Source organism: Coffea arabica, chromosome 6c (assembly GCF_036785885.1).
Source record: "Coffea arabica cultivar ET-39 chromosome 6c, Coffea Arabica ET-39 HiFi, whole genome shotgun sequence".
NCBI classification, from domain to species: domain Eukaryota; kingdom Viridiplantae; phylum Streptophyta; class Magnoliopsida; order Gentianales; family Rubiaceae; genus Coffea; species Coffea arabica.
The window spans coordinates 35,939,064-35,954,832 of NC_092320.1; the positions used below are offsets into that span (position 1 = coordinate 35,939,064).

The 15,769-nt window shown below is 43.1% G+C and overlaps 1 protein-coding gene across 1 annotated transcript in view; it reads right to left on the reverse strand.

The window, feature by feature from the left end:
* Nucleotides 1–261: 261 nt before the first annotated feature.
* Nucleotides 262–15,769, reverse strand: part of LOC140008743 (uncharacterized) — a 56,581-nt gene continuing 41,073 nt past the window's right edge. Inside the window, exons 2-4 of the mRNA XM_072053607.1 lie at nt 4,489–5,976; nt 1,437–4,301; nt 262–1,251 (exon numbers count right to left, since the gene is read on the reverse strand). Of these exons, the coding sequence (XP_071909708.1) occupies nt 262–1,251; nt 1,437–4,301; nt 4,489–5,976 (5,343 nt within the window). The remainder of the gene's footprint in view (nt 1,252–1,436; nt 4,302–4,488; nt 5,977–15,769) is intronic.

Here is a 15,769-nt window from a genome sequence, read left to right on the forward strand (position 1 = left end):
TACAAGTATTACTTGGTTTTTGGGCAGGCCCTACAATGTGAATTAAAAAATTCATCTGAAAGCGCTCGTGCAAAACATCTAAGGGATTTCATTGCTCAAAGGGAAAAGGGGCTATTAAGAGAGAAAAGTGTGTATACACGTGTAAAGAAGTCCTTTAGAATTTTTCTCATATGTATTACTTTTTAAAAATTTTCAAACATTTTTTTTAATTTAATATATATATTATTTATTAAAAAGGAATCCTGAGTACATCAGACCCTATCATACATATCCCACCATCCGTCTACGGATCGAGGGAATTCCCAACTGATCCAATCTAATCGCCCCCCGAATCCATTGAGGCAAATCAAGCAATGACTGAAACAGTTGAGAGTCACTAAAGTCAGCCCCTAAATTAGCCAACCGATCTGCGGGAACATTCGCCTCTCTGTAGCAGTGAACTACTGTCCGAAAGTGCTGCTTGAACTGAAGCAAGTCATCCAAATCTCTCTGCATCTCCCAAGGACAAACACTCTCCCCTCGCACCATCCGAATCAAAGAAAGTGAATCGGACTCCAGGTGAATCTCCAGAAAGCCCCGGGCAATACAATGCTTAATCCCCACAAGTAGAGCACGCATTTCAGCCCGAAGGCTAGTTAAAAGACCAAAACGCTCCGAAAAACCGAAAACAAACTCCCCATTGCAGTCCCTCACCAATCCACCCCCTCCACTCAAACCCAGATTCCCCCGAGAGCATCCATCCACATTCAACTTCCACCCACTTTGTGGCATTACCCAATGCACCGTCCGGACACTCCATCTTTCTTGCCGACAAGACATCTCCCTCACTAATCCTTCCCACGAAGCGTCCGCACACCTTAGCGTAGGAAAGCGTGCCTGACAAACCTCTACTAACACCTGGAGTACACGGGTCTCCATATCCTGACCCCGCAACCTCTGACCTTCAAACACTCCCCGATTCCTCGCCTTCCACAACTCCCAGCAAATTACAGACGGTACTATGCGAAACACGAACCGCAAAAACTCATTGCTCCCTTTCCTTAGCCACCAAAGTCCTGCCATGTGCCGAAGAGTATGCACCCCTGCCATTTCTCCCGGATGGATCTCAAAGTACCGCCAAAGTGTTCGTGCCCCTTCACCAGAAAAAAACACATGTTCCAGACTCTCTTCTTGTGGCTCCTGACAACACCAGCATCGGGACGGCCCACAAATGCCAAACCTAGCCAGCTTATCCATGGTAGGAACCCTGCCCTGCATTAGCCGCAACATAAAGAAAGAAACTTTAACCGGGAGCCCCGCTGCCAGACTGAGGTATAGATCCACGAACGATGATCCACATTGCGAACAAGGGAATAGGCTGAGGATGTGGAAAACACACCAGCCGCTGTGGGTCTCCAAATCATACGATCCGGTCCTCGGAAGGAAGGGGGATTCACCTGCAGAATTTGGCCCACTAGCCCGGCATCTAAGTACTGACGAAGCATATGGACATTCCAAGCCCCCCCATCCACAAAGTCTGCAACCGAATGAGCCAAGAAAACGTCAACCTTACCACAAAGCGCTCCAGACCCCATCCAATTGTCATGCCAAAAATCCATCGAACCCTGGCGTATCACCCATCCGATGTTATCCTCTGCAACCTGCTGAACTGCTACCATCCGTTTCCATGTGGAGGAACACAGCGGACTATCGTCCGTAAAACACGGATGCTGACCCACGCAGTACTTCCCCATCATGAACTCCGCCCAGAGCGATTGCTGCTGCCTGAACTTCCACCAGAGTTTAACCGATAATGAATCATGCACACCCATCAGGGTCCGCAACCCCACCCCTCCCTCCTCCTGAGGGCGACAAATGTCCTTCCACCCAAGCCAATGGAACTTTGACCCACCATCCGATGCCCCCCACAAGAAATCAGCGAACAATCTCTCCAAGGCACCCATCACCCCATGAGAAGGGGACGCAGCCGCAAGTAAATGTATCGGCATTGATGCTAAAACACTTTGGACCAACACAATACGGCCTCCAACCAATAATAGCTGGTTTTTCCACGATAAAATACGCGATGCCACCGCATTATACATGTCTGCAAAATAGATCTTTTTCCTCCTGCCCACATATAACGGGCATCCAAGATACCGTACTGGAAATGCACGCTTCTGGAAACCCAAGACCTGACCTGCCGCGGCCGCCTGCCTTGGTGGAAAACCCGAATGGGTCAAAAAACAGCTTTTGTGGGAATTGATCCGCTGACCCGAGGCCCTACTGTATTCATCTAACACCTGCTTAAGCCTAGCTAGCGAGGAACGCCCTCCACTGGAGAAAATGATAACATCATCGGCATACGCCAAGTGCGTGATAGCCGGGCACCTGAGAGGAACTTTGAACGGAATGAAATGACCTTGATTAACCAACGCATTTAGGGCACTCGATAACACTTCAGCACCAATAACAAAGAGAGCCGGCGAAATGGGATCCCCCTGCCGAAGACCCCGCGTGGACCGAAAAAACCCGTACGGGGTCCCATTTACAAGAATGGAGAACCATATATTAGAGATTAACCGCCACATCATGTCAATCCAAGTTTCGGAAAAACCAAACCGACGGAGCACCTGTAACAGGAAAGGCCACGAGACCCTATCATAGGCCTTCATCATGTCCAACTTGATAACAATATTCCCCCCTCGATTCGGTTTCCTGATACCAGTCAAAAGTTCCTGGGCTAATAAAAAGTTATCTGCAATCTGTCTGCCCTTTACAAACCCGCTCTGCTGCGGAGAAATAAGTTTTGGTAGGATCAGTGCCAACCGCTCTGCTAATAACTTCGAGATGATCTTATTGGCAAAGTTACATAGGCTGATGGGCCGAAATTGCGAAAAATCCTGTGGGCTATCCACCTTCGGTAGTAAAACCATCGACGTAGCCATGATACCCCTAGGTATTTCCGCCCCACAGAAAAAGCTCACCACTGCTCGATACACATCCTCCGCAATCACTTCCCATGCAACCATAAAAAACTTCCCTGTAAAACCGTCCGGGCCCGCTGCACTCTCCGCATCCATGCTAAACACTATTCCTTTCACTTCCTCCAAACTAGGTATCCTAGATAGCATGTCGTTATCTTGGGTACTGACTAATCCCGGAATGTGATCCATGATGTGGTGGGGGGACTGAATACCGTCTGCTGAAAACAAACCCTGGAAAAAGTTCACAGCCGCCTCTCCTATTTGTGCCTCCTCCTCAGCCCACTCCCCATCAACCCCTCTCACCCGATGGATCATAGCCCGCCGCTTTTTCTCAGCGACCACCGAGTGGAAGAACTTGGTATTATTGTCCCCCTCCCGAAGCCACTTCACCCGTGCCTTCTGCCGCCAATAATCTTCCTCTACACTCAGAGCATACCTCAACCGTGCCTGTGCCTGATGTAGCTCACTCCTTAGCATACCCGTCGGATCCAAGTCATACCTCCGCTCCGCCTCCATTACCTCTTGCTCGGCCCCCCGTACCGTCGCAAAGATGTCTCCAAACGCTTGCCGCGACCACTGCCTCAGAGCCTGTTTAGCTCCCCGTAACTTCAGTGCCAAAACCTGCATGGGAGGCCCACTAACCGGCAGCGTCCAGCAAGCTCTAACTACATCCAAGAAACCCTTGTGCATAGTCCAGAAGTTCAGGAATCGAAAAGGCCTGGGCTTGTCATCCAATCGTGTAACCACCGACAACAGCAATGGCGAGTGATCCGACGGATCACGTCCCAAGTGTTGTACAGCCACCTGGTGCTGCAGATGCAGAGCTGCCCCATTCACCAACAACCTATCCAACCGTTTCCATATTCGTGTTGTGCCTGGGCGATTGTTACACCAAGTAAAGCGGGAGCCCGAAAAACTAACATCACTTACCCCCGCCTCCGCCATGAACTGTAAAAAATCCACTCCCTCCCGAGCTCTGAAGGGTAACCCGCCCCTCTTCTCACTCTCACTAATAATCACATTGAAATCCCCAACCAGAAACCATGGTGCCGAGGCCGGCTTATCTCTCAAAAGGTCCGCCCAAAGAACTTGCCTTTCCTGCGCTGTGCATTTGGCATGAATACCAGAGAGAATCACAGGAGAAGGAAACATTTGGGACTGAATATGAACCGTTAAATGCTGGGGAGACTCCCCTATGCAAGCACAATTAAACCCAGCTCGATAAAACAACCACACCGTCCCCCATTGATTAGCCATTCCCCAGTCCATCCCCAACTTTAGTCTTAAAGACGTTAAGTTCTGGACACCTGTCTTAGGTTCAACCACAACAACCAGCTGTATGGAATGCATCTTAATAATCTTCTTTAAACGTTTTAAATTAGGAGGTCGAGTCACCCCACGAATATTCCAAAATAGAAATTTAATCATGGACTAAAGTAGAGAAATCATTTTTGGAAACATGGACCCTAGGGCGCAAGATTCTGTCAGAGGGAAATCCCGCGCGGAGGCCGCGAGTACGAACCTTCGAATTGCTACCATGACTATCACCCTCCTGATTTCTCTCATGTATAACTGCGTCCAAATTCAATGCGTCCAGCTGCGACATCGACTCCTGCGCACGGAATCTGGGACTACCACCCCGTGGAGACAGGTTCCCCGCCCTTCGCTGTACCTCCAGGAACTCCGCCTCTGCCCTCGAGGGCCATTCCTGCCACGGCTCAGAGGACACGACGCCTTCCCGTTCAGGTTGCTCAGGTTGCTCAACAACCAGGCTGCCATTGGCCATGGCACCGCAGCCCTTCTCGCAAATAGCCTCCGCCATTACCCCAACATCTTGGTATTCTGGCACCTGAGCTTGTAACGTAGCATTCCGACAGTGCACTTGGGTGTTGGACTGCCCTCCCAAATCTGTGACCGTGCAGCCTGCCTCCTTCTCCTGCTCCTGCTGTGCCACTGCTGCCCCTTGCGGCTGGCATAACCCAGCACCCTCCATCAAGCTGATCATTTGGCGGTCCTGCTCCTGCAAATGCTCCTCCTGTCTCACCAAATGACCCGCTGACAGCGCGACCAGTGGTGGCCCTTGCTCAATCATCCCCACAGTTTCTGCGCCCCCATCCCTCCCAGCTGCCAAAGGTGGAACCACAGTCCCCTGCCCAGCCTCTATAGTGCCCGCACCATCGCCGCTTGTATCTCCTCCTCTTCTCTTCTGATAAATCTGCTTCACCTTAATCCTGGGATTGTTTGCTTTCAAACCAGGGTTCTTAACTCTACACTCCGCCTCCCCATGGCCCTGATGAAAACAATGCCCGCAATATCTGAGAAGATGTTCGGCTACCAACGATTGCCAGAACCCAATTCTATCACCGAATGCTATCCACACCCGAGTGGGAAGTTCTCTCAACAGATCCACTTCAACGCATACCCTTGCAGCAGTAGGCCTTGTTCCCTGCGCCGTCGCAGCATCCACACATAGCGGCCGCCCCAAGCAAGACACTATAGGGAACAAGCACTCCTTTTGGAACAGATGCACCGGCAATTTCGGCAGCGAGAACCACACGGGAACGATCGACCTCTCTCGATCTACATGGAAATCGATGGACCATTTAAAAACTCTCATGGGCAAAGCCTTGATATACCAGATTCCCCTTGCCCAAACTCGATAATAATTCGCTTCATCCGATAAACGAATTAAAACATGTCTCCTGTCCAGCAACCCAACAGAAAATTGAGCCTTCAAATCCATCGCCTGGAAAAACCTGCGCAAATCCTCCAGCACTGGTCGCCCTCTAGAGAAAAGTTCCCCGCGATGAGTAGCCACCACCGCGTTCACCTTTGGACCTGTCGCATTGGATGAAATAGACGAAAAAGATTTGGCATTGAAGCCCACCGCTTTGGACGCCACAACCTCAGCAAAAGATCGCCCTACATCAGGCGGATCTGCAGTTGGACGGCCCCCCTCCCCCGAAGAGGAGGAGATGGCGGCTATGGCGACCACGACTGACAAAAAACCCTAGTATACTAAAAATAGAAACCTCACCTCATGCACGGAAAAAACCTTCATTGGCAATAATGAAGCTTTTGTTCAGACAATTATTTGTTTTGTATAATACTCGAGTACATTTCATTCTTTATTGAGCTCATTGGAGATTTCATGATGAATTTTAAGAAATAAAACTAAATTGAGATTTTTTTTAACCTCCAGCCTGAAAATTCGCAAGGGTATGTTTTCTAAAATCCTTATGTACACTAGATTGGTGATCCGAGCTACACAATAAGAGTGCTCAGAATTAAATGAGGTCACTCAGAAGGCCCCATGAGATATCTTTTCTCCTTTACTTAACCCCAAAATAAAATCAGTCACATTGATTGATAAATTGCAAATTGGGACAATCTTTGCTTGGAAAAATCTCCATTGGTCTAACCAGATTCAGTCACATCCAAGTGAAAGCAAAAATGTATGTTATTCTTGTTTGTTTTAAAAATTTGGAATGATACTTCGAGCATTCTTTTCTCTATCTATACACATTTTATCATTTGCTCTCCCATTTGAGCCTTTGAAAGAGTAATTTCGTTTCAAATAAGAGCCCTAATGATCACTACCCTATATTGGAAAATTTTCGAATATAAAAAAGGGAACGGATTTTCAATGACCATTTCGTTACTTTGGTTGTCATGAGGTGTAAGAATGATACTTTGGCCATCGTTTCTACAACCTAACCGCTATTTATCCCTTGCATCCTCATTTGAGCCAAAATTGGTGGTTCTTTTCAAAACATCTATGATCGCACCCCACATTGGGGAGGGAGATTGGAAAATTTTTCAAAAAAAAGAGAAAAGCAAAAATGCTAAAAGAAAAGAAAGGAGGGAACCGCAAATTGGGGAAATTTGATTCCGCTTGGGGTCCAATTTTTAAAAAAAAAGAAAAGAAAAGAAAGAAAAGGAAGAGTTTTGTCCGCATGGATCGCCTATGTTTGAACAAGGGTCTTCCTCAGTCAGTTAATTCAGATACATGCCAGAAATTTCGCATTAATGAAAGTTTCCTCTCAGAGTTATTGTAAGGAACGGAATACAAGTCAGGCCATCTACTTTTTCCAATCAAACATTCTATCCTTAGTTATCCCTTTTGAGCCTTCAGAATAAAATACTTCATTTGGCAACCCCTGAGAATCGCAAACCCCACACTGGGGCAAGTTTGAGTTGAAAAGGAAAATTTCAAGAAGTGAAAAAGTGAAAAGCCACAAAATCAAAAGACAAAAGAAGAAAAGAGAACCTCAGTTCACAAATAAATTGGGGCAAATTTTGAAAATTTCAAGAATGGCAGAAGGCCGAAAAATAAAAAGAAGAAAGAAATGAAAGAGAAAAAGCCTCAATTGAGCACAAACTCTGGCAAATTTTGATTTAACCCTAAAATAGGGTTGTCATAACAATGCGATCTCAGATTACTTAAACCACTCTTGAAATCTGCCTTCAAGCCTTAACTTTTCTAAACACCCCACCAGACCCCATTACAAAAGCCGAAAGTCCTGACTTCTGTTCTTTGCAATGGCCCTGTCAAGAAAATTTCTGATGCCGGAAAATTTTAACTGTTTTTCTGAATTGCCTGGGTATGGGGTTGACGCTACTCACCATGTGAAAACCCACCAAGTTGAGGGAAAGGAAAAGAGGTAAAAAGCAAAGCAAGAAAAGTAAATGCAAGAAAAATGCAGCAAAAATTCGACACTGAAGTCCCTGGTGAGTGATGAGAAAAAATGCAAACAAAGTCTGAGATCTTTGAGTTCAAAATAGGGGCAATTTTGGAAAAATGCGATCTTCGGTGCAATGTCCTTGAAAGTTTTATTCTTTAGCTATCGTTTTTAAACCACATTACAAGCTCATAAAGTCCATCGTTGACTTATTCCTTCATGACAACCCAAAGTGAGTATTATGCTCATAAGAAATCCATCAATCATTTGTGATCTTAAGGCTATAGCCTGTTCCCACATGATTAGCTATCGTTATCCATATTGTTGCAAGCCTATAAACCTCATATGTGGACTACGTTTTCTTAAGAAATAAGGGTGACAAACTATTTGCTTTCACTAAGATGTGGTATTGAAGGGATTACATACAATTTTGGGCACAAAAAAATAAGACAAATTCTGACCTCCCATTTCCTTAGCCATTTCAAAAATAAAGTCACTTGATTGGTCCTGAAAGATGAGCCAACCAGAAGTGGTGACCCGTTACCCTTAGCACCGATGCTAAAAGTGAGGAAGAAATCTTCTGTAATTTGGTGTTATTCTGAGGGATTCATCATGAAATTTCTGCATGAGTTCAAACTTGACGTTTAAAGTTTCTTCACATTGTTCTATATGTGCATTCTTTTCTAAATTTTAGAAAGTGCGGTTTTTCTTTGTTCAAATAAATGGGAAATCATCTGAACAAATTTTTGCAATCAAGGGAGCCCACACTGGGGCAAAAAATTTTATTTGTGAGATTTCATGAAATAAGCCCATACTGGGGCAAAATTTTTTTTTTTTGTAATACATTTGAGATTTTTGTTCAAAAATCAAATAATAACATTTTTCGAATCAATCCCGCTGCTCTTTTCATGGAATTTAAGTGCATGTCATGCTTTGTTAAGCCCCCTGTGCAGGTATTCATGGTTCAAAATGACGAAAAGCATCCAGTGAGGCGGAGGGCCGATACTGCAAAGAAAAGGAAGAAGAATGAGGGAAAAATGGACCCGACACTGGGGCAAATTATTTTGAAAAAATTCTCTCGGAAAAATCCGAAAGGAAGGAAAAAATAGAAAAAAAAATCAGAAAAAGAAAGAAAAAATCAAAAAATCATCAAAAAATCATCATCAGAAAGGTAAAAAATAAAAAAACTCAAGTTTAACTTCTTGCTTCTTGACAAATCAAATTCAATTTCTTGTTCACAAGATCACGTTGGGCCTGGATTTCGTGCCGCCAACTTCACAAGATCATGTTGGGCCTGGATTTCGTGCCGCCAACATTTCATTGGGCAGACTCGGGTTTAATCCCACTGACCAATTCATCACACTGAGGCAAATTATTTCGACAAGTCTCTCTTAATCAGGAAAAATCAAAAAATCAAAATCAAAAATCAAATCAAGTTTATCACGGCAGGCTCGGGTTTGATCCCACTGTCCGATTGTCAAGACATTTCACTTTCATAGCCACTGGAGCGTGAGGTTAGTCCCGCCAGTGAGCATTTCATTTTCACAGCCACTGGAGCGTGAGGTTAGTCCCGCCAGTGAACATTTCATTTTCACGGCCACTGGAGCGTGAGGTTAGTCCCGCCAGTGTGCATTTCATTTACATCGCCACTGGAGCGTGGGTTAGTCCCGCTAGTGAGAATTTCATTTTCATAGCCACTGGAGCGTGAGTTTAGTCCCGCCAGTGTGCATTTCATTTTCACAGCCACTGGAGCGTGAGGTTAGTCCCGCCAGTGTGCATTTCATTTACATCGCCACTGGAGCGTGGGTTAATCCCGCCAGTGAGAATTTCATTTTCACAGCCACTGGAGCGTGGGTCAGTCCCGCCAATGTGCATTTCATTTTCATCGCCACTAGCCGTTGGGTCAATCCCACTAGTGCGCCTTTCATTTTCCCCCGCCGCTAGCCGTGGGTCAGTCCCACTAGCGTGCGTCCCATGATTTTCATTTTATTCGGGTCAGTCCCATGATTTTCGTTTTATTCGGGTTAGTCCCATGATTTAAAGCTTATTCAGATCAATCCCATGATTAAAAGTTCATTCGGGCCAGTCCCATGATTTTCGTTTTATTCGGGTCAGTCCCATGATTTTCGTTTTATTCGGGCCAGTCCCATGATTTTCATTTTATTCGGGCCAGTCCCATGATTTTAAAGCTTATTCGGGCCAGTCCCATGATTAAGAGCTTATTCGGGTTAGTCCCATGATTTTCATTTTATTCGGGTCAATCCCATGATTTTCGTTTTATTCGGGTCAGTTCCATGATTTTTGTTTTATTCGGGTCAGTCCCATGATTTTAAAGCTTATTCGGGTCAGTCCCATGATTAAGAGCTTATTCGGGTCAGTCCCATGATTTTCATTTTATTCGGGTCAGTCCCATGATTTTTGTTTTATTCGGGTCAGTCCCATGATTTTAAAGCTTATTCGGTTCGGGTCAGTCCCATGATTTTAAAGTTTATTCGGGTCAGTCCCATGATTTAAAACTTATTCGGGTCAGTCCCATGATTTTTAAATTTCTGTTCGGGTCAGTCCCGTTTTAAATTGCTGTTCGAGTCAGTCCCGTTTAAATTCCAGTTCGGGTCAATCCCGTTTAAATTTCTGTTCGGGTCCGTCCCGTTTAAATTCCTGTTCGGGTCAGTCCCGTTTTAAATTTCTGTTCGGGTCGGTCCCGTTTAAATTCCTGTTCGGGTCGGTCCGTTTACATTTCTGTTCGGGTCAGTCTCGTTTTTAATTTTCTGTTCGGTTCAGTCCCGTTTTAAATTCCTGTTCGTTGGAATCATAACACAGGTAAGTATTTGGTGTCTATTTCTTTGTCTCAAGTTTTTCCAAAACTCAGACAAAGAGAGGCAAACTGTAGACACCAAGTTTTTGGTTTCGAACTTTATTTATTGATTTAGTTTAATTTTAGATTTATTTTAGTTGATTTCTGTTTCGTATCTTTACGAACATTTATTTTATAATTTAATTGGAAAAAAAAAGAGAAAAAGAGAAGAAAAACAATGAAAAATGGAAAATGAAAAAAAGGAAAAGAGGAAAATCTTAGTCTTTTATTTTTTTATCTTTTGGTTACTAATTTTGTATATTTTATTTAAGTTTAAGTTTGTTTGAATTATTATTACTTTTATTGTTATTTAAACTAGGTTAAAAAAAAAAAAGGGATCCGTTCATGCAAGCCGCGTATTGTCGCAGCTTGCAAAGAGAGGACTGGGCAGCCCCTTTGGTTGCAATTATGGAAGAGTTTGCTAAGGGTTTAGGGTGATGATTCCCGTATAAAAGGAAAGAGATGCAAAAGGGGGAAAGGACGAGAAGGGTGGCGGCTGCAAAATCTGGAAAACGGCAAAAGAAAGAAACAGAGGTAGGAGGGACGGCTGAGTTTTAGGAAGGAAAAAAAAGAAAAAGGGCCGAGAAGGTGCAGAGAAAAGGGAATGATGGCTGGAACAGAGCGCTGAGGAGAAAGAAAAACAGAAATCAAAGGGAGGCAGGGAGCGACCAAGAGGCTGGGGACGGCTGGAAAAATCTGTAGGGTAGGAAATTTGAGGGAGTAACTACTGAAGGCCGAACGAAAGGGCTGGAGAGAAAGACACCGAGAAGATAAAAGCTGAGGGAGATTGAGGGCTAGGAGAAAAGGAAGAAAATTGACGGCTGAGAGAGTAAAAGGGAGAGCTTTGAGAGTTTGGGAGAGACCGGCCAGAAGAGGAAGTCACGGCCAGGAGGGAGACCGAGAGAAGCCCGGATATCACCACAGCGGCTGATCTCCTGAGAAGCGGTCGTCGTTCACCACGCCTTGCAGACCGGATCATCGACAAAAGAGAGGCCACTGTAAGCCATTCTCCCCTCTAAATTTTGAGTTTTAAGTGCTGATTCCTTAAGCTTTCCAAGCATGTATATGCGTGATTGGAACTTTACAAATTCAAATCTGTGAGTTCCATGTTGCCTTGCTCTTGCCTTTAGCATCAAAGCTGTTGTCTTTTATGTCTGCCATTACCTTGCACGTTCAATGGGGAAATTTTGAGGCCCATTTGGTGTTTGTTCATAGATTGAAATTCAATAGCAAGTCCCTAGCTTTGAAAAGAAAGGATTTTAGCATGGCCTGTCCATTTGATTTGTCGAATACAATCATGAAGAAAAGTCGTCTGTTTCGTTTTTTTATTGTCTGGTTTGGTTCGGATGTTGGAGCATTTGTCTTGGTTGTTGTTGGAACTTTTTGTTTGGACTGAAATCTGGGATTTGTTGCTCAGTTCATACACCACATGCATGCCCAAGCCAAAATTCTGATATTCAGCCTGAGTTGATGAAATGATAAGAAAGTTATAGCAGTTTTTGTCCTTCCTTTTCTGCATTTTTTTTCCAGAATTATCGTATGGTACCTTTCCAAGTTTCTGGTCATTTGATTGTGATCATCATGTAGTTTTTGTTGCTCAGTAAAGTGGGATTTTGAAATGAGGAATATCTAATCAAAGCTGTGCGTTTGAATCAAAAATCTGGTTTGCATGATGAAAATGAAAAGAAATGCCGTGGCTGGGATCTGCCGAATGCATGAGCTTCTTTGTGTCTTTTGCATGAAAGTTTCCATGCTATGTTCTTTACTTGATTAGATGTCAAAGTTAGGTGTTATGCTACCTCTTTTAAATTTTGGGTGTTGGATTGAGGAATGTTGGGACCAAACTTCATGCATTGTAATCTAAAATTTGAGTTTGGAAAGTAAAAGGCAGCAGGCCTGCACTTTTGGCTGCTGAGGTTTTTCATGTTGTTTGGAAATGTTTAATTTGTCCGTCGTTCGGCTGAGATGTCGTGAGATTGTTTGGGAGCTTAGCAGTAGAGGCCAGCAGTGTTGCTTGGTCTGTGATTGCCGAAAAGAAAAATTTTTGCTGCAGTTTCCTTCCCTTCTTTTGTTGTTGATCAAAACCAGATTTGCCATCTTAATCCTGCAAACAGAATTTCATGCTTTGATTTGAGTCAATAATATCTGGTTTGATGAACTTGTTTATATGATGAAATGAATGTAGTTGTTGCTGGAAATTGCCGCAAGCTTGAGAAAAGGCAACAGGTTTTTGTAGTTGCAGAAAATTTTGTTTCCTACGTAGTTGCATGCATTTTGAAAAGAAAATTGTACTTTGACCCCTAAATCCTTAACTAATTCTTCTAAGGCCCAATTATGTGCTGATTTGTTGCAATTAGGTCCTAGAGTAATTGCAAATTTGAATTATTACTTGACATTTGTTACTCATGGACCTTTGAAATTCTCAAATGCTTCAATTGGACTTGAATGAGGGGTTACTATTCACTATTGGGTCCCATTAGCAGTTGCTACTTTGGAAATGTGATTGATTAATTTTACTTTCTTCGTAACTATGTGTTGTTGGGTTGCAATTAAGGTGCAAATTGAGAGGAATTTGGGAATATGTTGAATTTGTTTTTGTTTATACTTTACTATTTAATTGGTGCCTTGACCCTTTTATTGTTTTGAAGCCATTTTTCTTTCATTTGGACACCACTCCAAGGGAGGTATAATTTCTTTTATCTTTTTTGTCTCTCCCCTATGTGATCCAACGTGCTAAGTGAGAATTGCATGTCTACTTGCTTCCCTTGCTTTTCCTTAATTCCTTTTATTTATTTCATTTTTACTTTTGCTTTTTATTTAAGTTATTCTTTATGGGGTATGTGTACACCTCTTGGCTTGTAATAGATAGGGCTTGGAGAGCACTTGATGAAGACCTATTGAAGACGTGTGCCTAGCTAGCAAATGTAATAGGTTCATTAGCTTGATTGCTTGCTTTTGTTGCTATGTGTTAATTTACTTTATTAGGCTTTTGCATCTAGTCGAGCATGCTAAGTGTTATGTGCTATGTGTTTATGAGTGTTTGGCATGTCTACTTGCTTTCTATAGTCGTAGATGAATGTGATGGATGAATGTACGTCACCACACTAGTCCAATGCTAGTTGTGGCTCTTTATTCCGTTAGGAATTCATAGAAAGGGCTAGTCCAACGCTAGACCCAATAGGTCGTCCCCCTTTGGTTAGTGCATACTTGCATGTTCACTACATTTCATGCATTTTTCTTAGTTTTTATCATTTGGCATGCTCCTCCAATCCTTTTCCCCACATTTTAGGTTTTGCATTCTCATGCTAGTTATAGGGTACATTTGCTTGAGAGTCCCCTTTCGATAAGGGAAACGAGCGAGTGTGGCTACAAAATAGCCTTAGCACGCTAGTTCTTCCTTCTAATCCAAGGGAAAATCAAAGTCGTGAAATTAGGAGTCATTCCCGTGCCCGACTTGATGCATTCCCTTAGGGTCATACACTTGCATTCCTTTTATATCACCTTGTGACGACCCCACTTCTCCCAAGGGCGGACCCAAGGGTATCGGCGGGCCGCCTGCCTAGCTCGCGCCAGGACTCAAAACTTAAAGTTCGAAAGAGCACTAAATACAATATATACAATCCAAAAGTTATATTTACACCATCAAAAGTCTCGAGTCAAACCACTCTAATATACTACAACCATAACCAGCAGAAGATAGACCCTAAGAAGGGTCCTTATACAAACCACCAAAACAAAAACAAACATCCTAACTGTCCAACTATTACAAACAAACTTAACTACACTAGTGTAAGTGCCAAAATCCCCGCGTCGGCCCCTGCTAAGGAAAACAAAAGGAATGGGGTAAGCTAAAGCTCCAGTCGTAAACTTTCCAAAAACGTAACAGAATTTGACGGTCAAAACAGGTCTGAGTATTTCGTTTATAGCTCAGGATATACTAATCCGTTTAATCTGAAAATTTACAGGAATATCCAGGACTTAAGGGACTACAATGTTGAAGAAGGAAACTTTGTCCAATTTTGAATGTAACAAGGTCAAAAATGCAAGACACTATACCAGAATCGCAAAACAGGATCACAAACCGTATTTGACCTCAATATGCGGTAATGGCACCAAATTCACTACGGTTATCGGATGGGGGTGTAAGACCCACCGTTTCGAAGCTAAGAAACAGGGCTACAACAATGTAGAAGGCCACTCAGTCCAAATCCTAGTACAACTAGGTCAAATATGCAAAATACGAAACCAGAATTACCAAAACAGGTTTGCAAATCACATAATGCTGTAATGAGTCCAACTCAGTCTATACAAGTCCAAATGCATTGATTCCAAAGGCATATGGTAGCTAAGACATTCCTCTATATTTCATCAGAAGACACCAACATCTAAAACCAAAGCAATACTAGTCAAAATGGCCAATTACAAGTGCAGTTTTCGCATTCTGATCAACCCAGAACAGCAACAGTAAAATCGACATATCTCACTCTACACTAATCTAAATGACCTGAAATTTTACAGGCACCTCAAACACACCAATACCTACAACTTTCATGTTTTAAGCAAAGTCAAATTCGGCCTCTACCCCTATGATCCAAAACCGGACAGAATTAGGGGTTTTGAAACCCTAACATTTCACATTTCAATCCAAATCCAAAATTGGTTGCAATTATCAACAATTCACATCCACTAGAGTCATAACCCCTCATTATCAACCATCATAAATGACCACAACATCACATTCATATTAAACTAGAAAATTCCTCAAAAATATAAAAACTTCACCAAATCACTTCAAATCAAGAAATAAATCACAAATATCATCACTTTAGCCACTACTAAGCATAACTTAAGCATCATTAGGTGTAGGAGTATGTTCAATCATCACTTACCTAGTATACAAGAGAAGAGGAGTTGTAGACCACCTTAGCTCTTCCAAACAAATCCACAAAACAACTCACAACCACCACTTGAAGGTGTTTTATGGAGCAAAATCAAGGTTAGATGGTTGGTTTTGATGATTTGGAACAAGATTGAAATGTTTCTTCCTTGTACTTGGAGTAAGAGAGAGAGAAAGAGAGGAAGAGAGGGCCGGCCACAAGGTGAAAGAAAATGGTGATTTTTGGTTAATTTTTTAGATATTTAACCAATTTGGTCAAAAGTCAAAAAATGAAATAGTAATTCATAAGTCTTCTCCAATGAAATGGTGACACTTGTCACCACCATTAATGCATTCCTATCTCTTCTTTTCCCTCTCCCATCAATTAAAT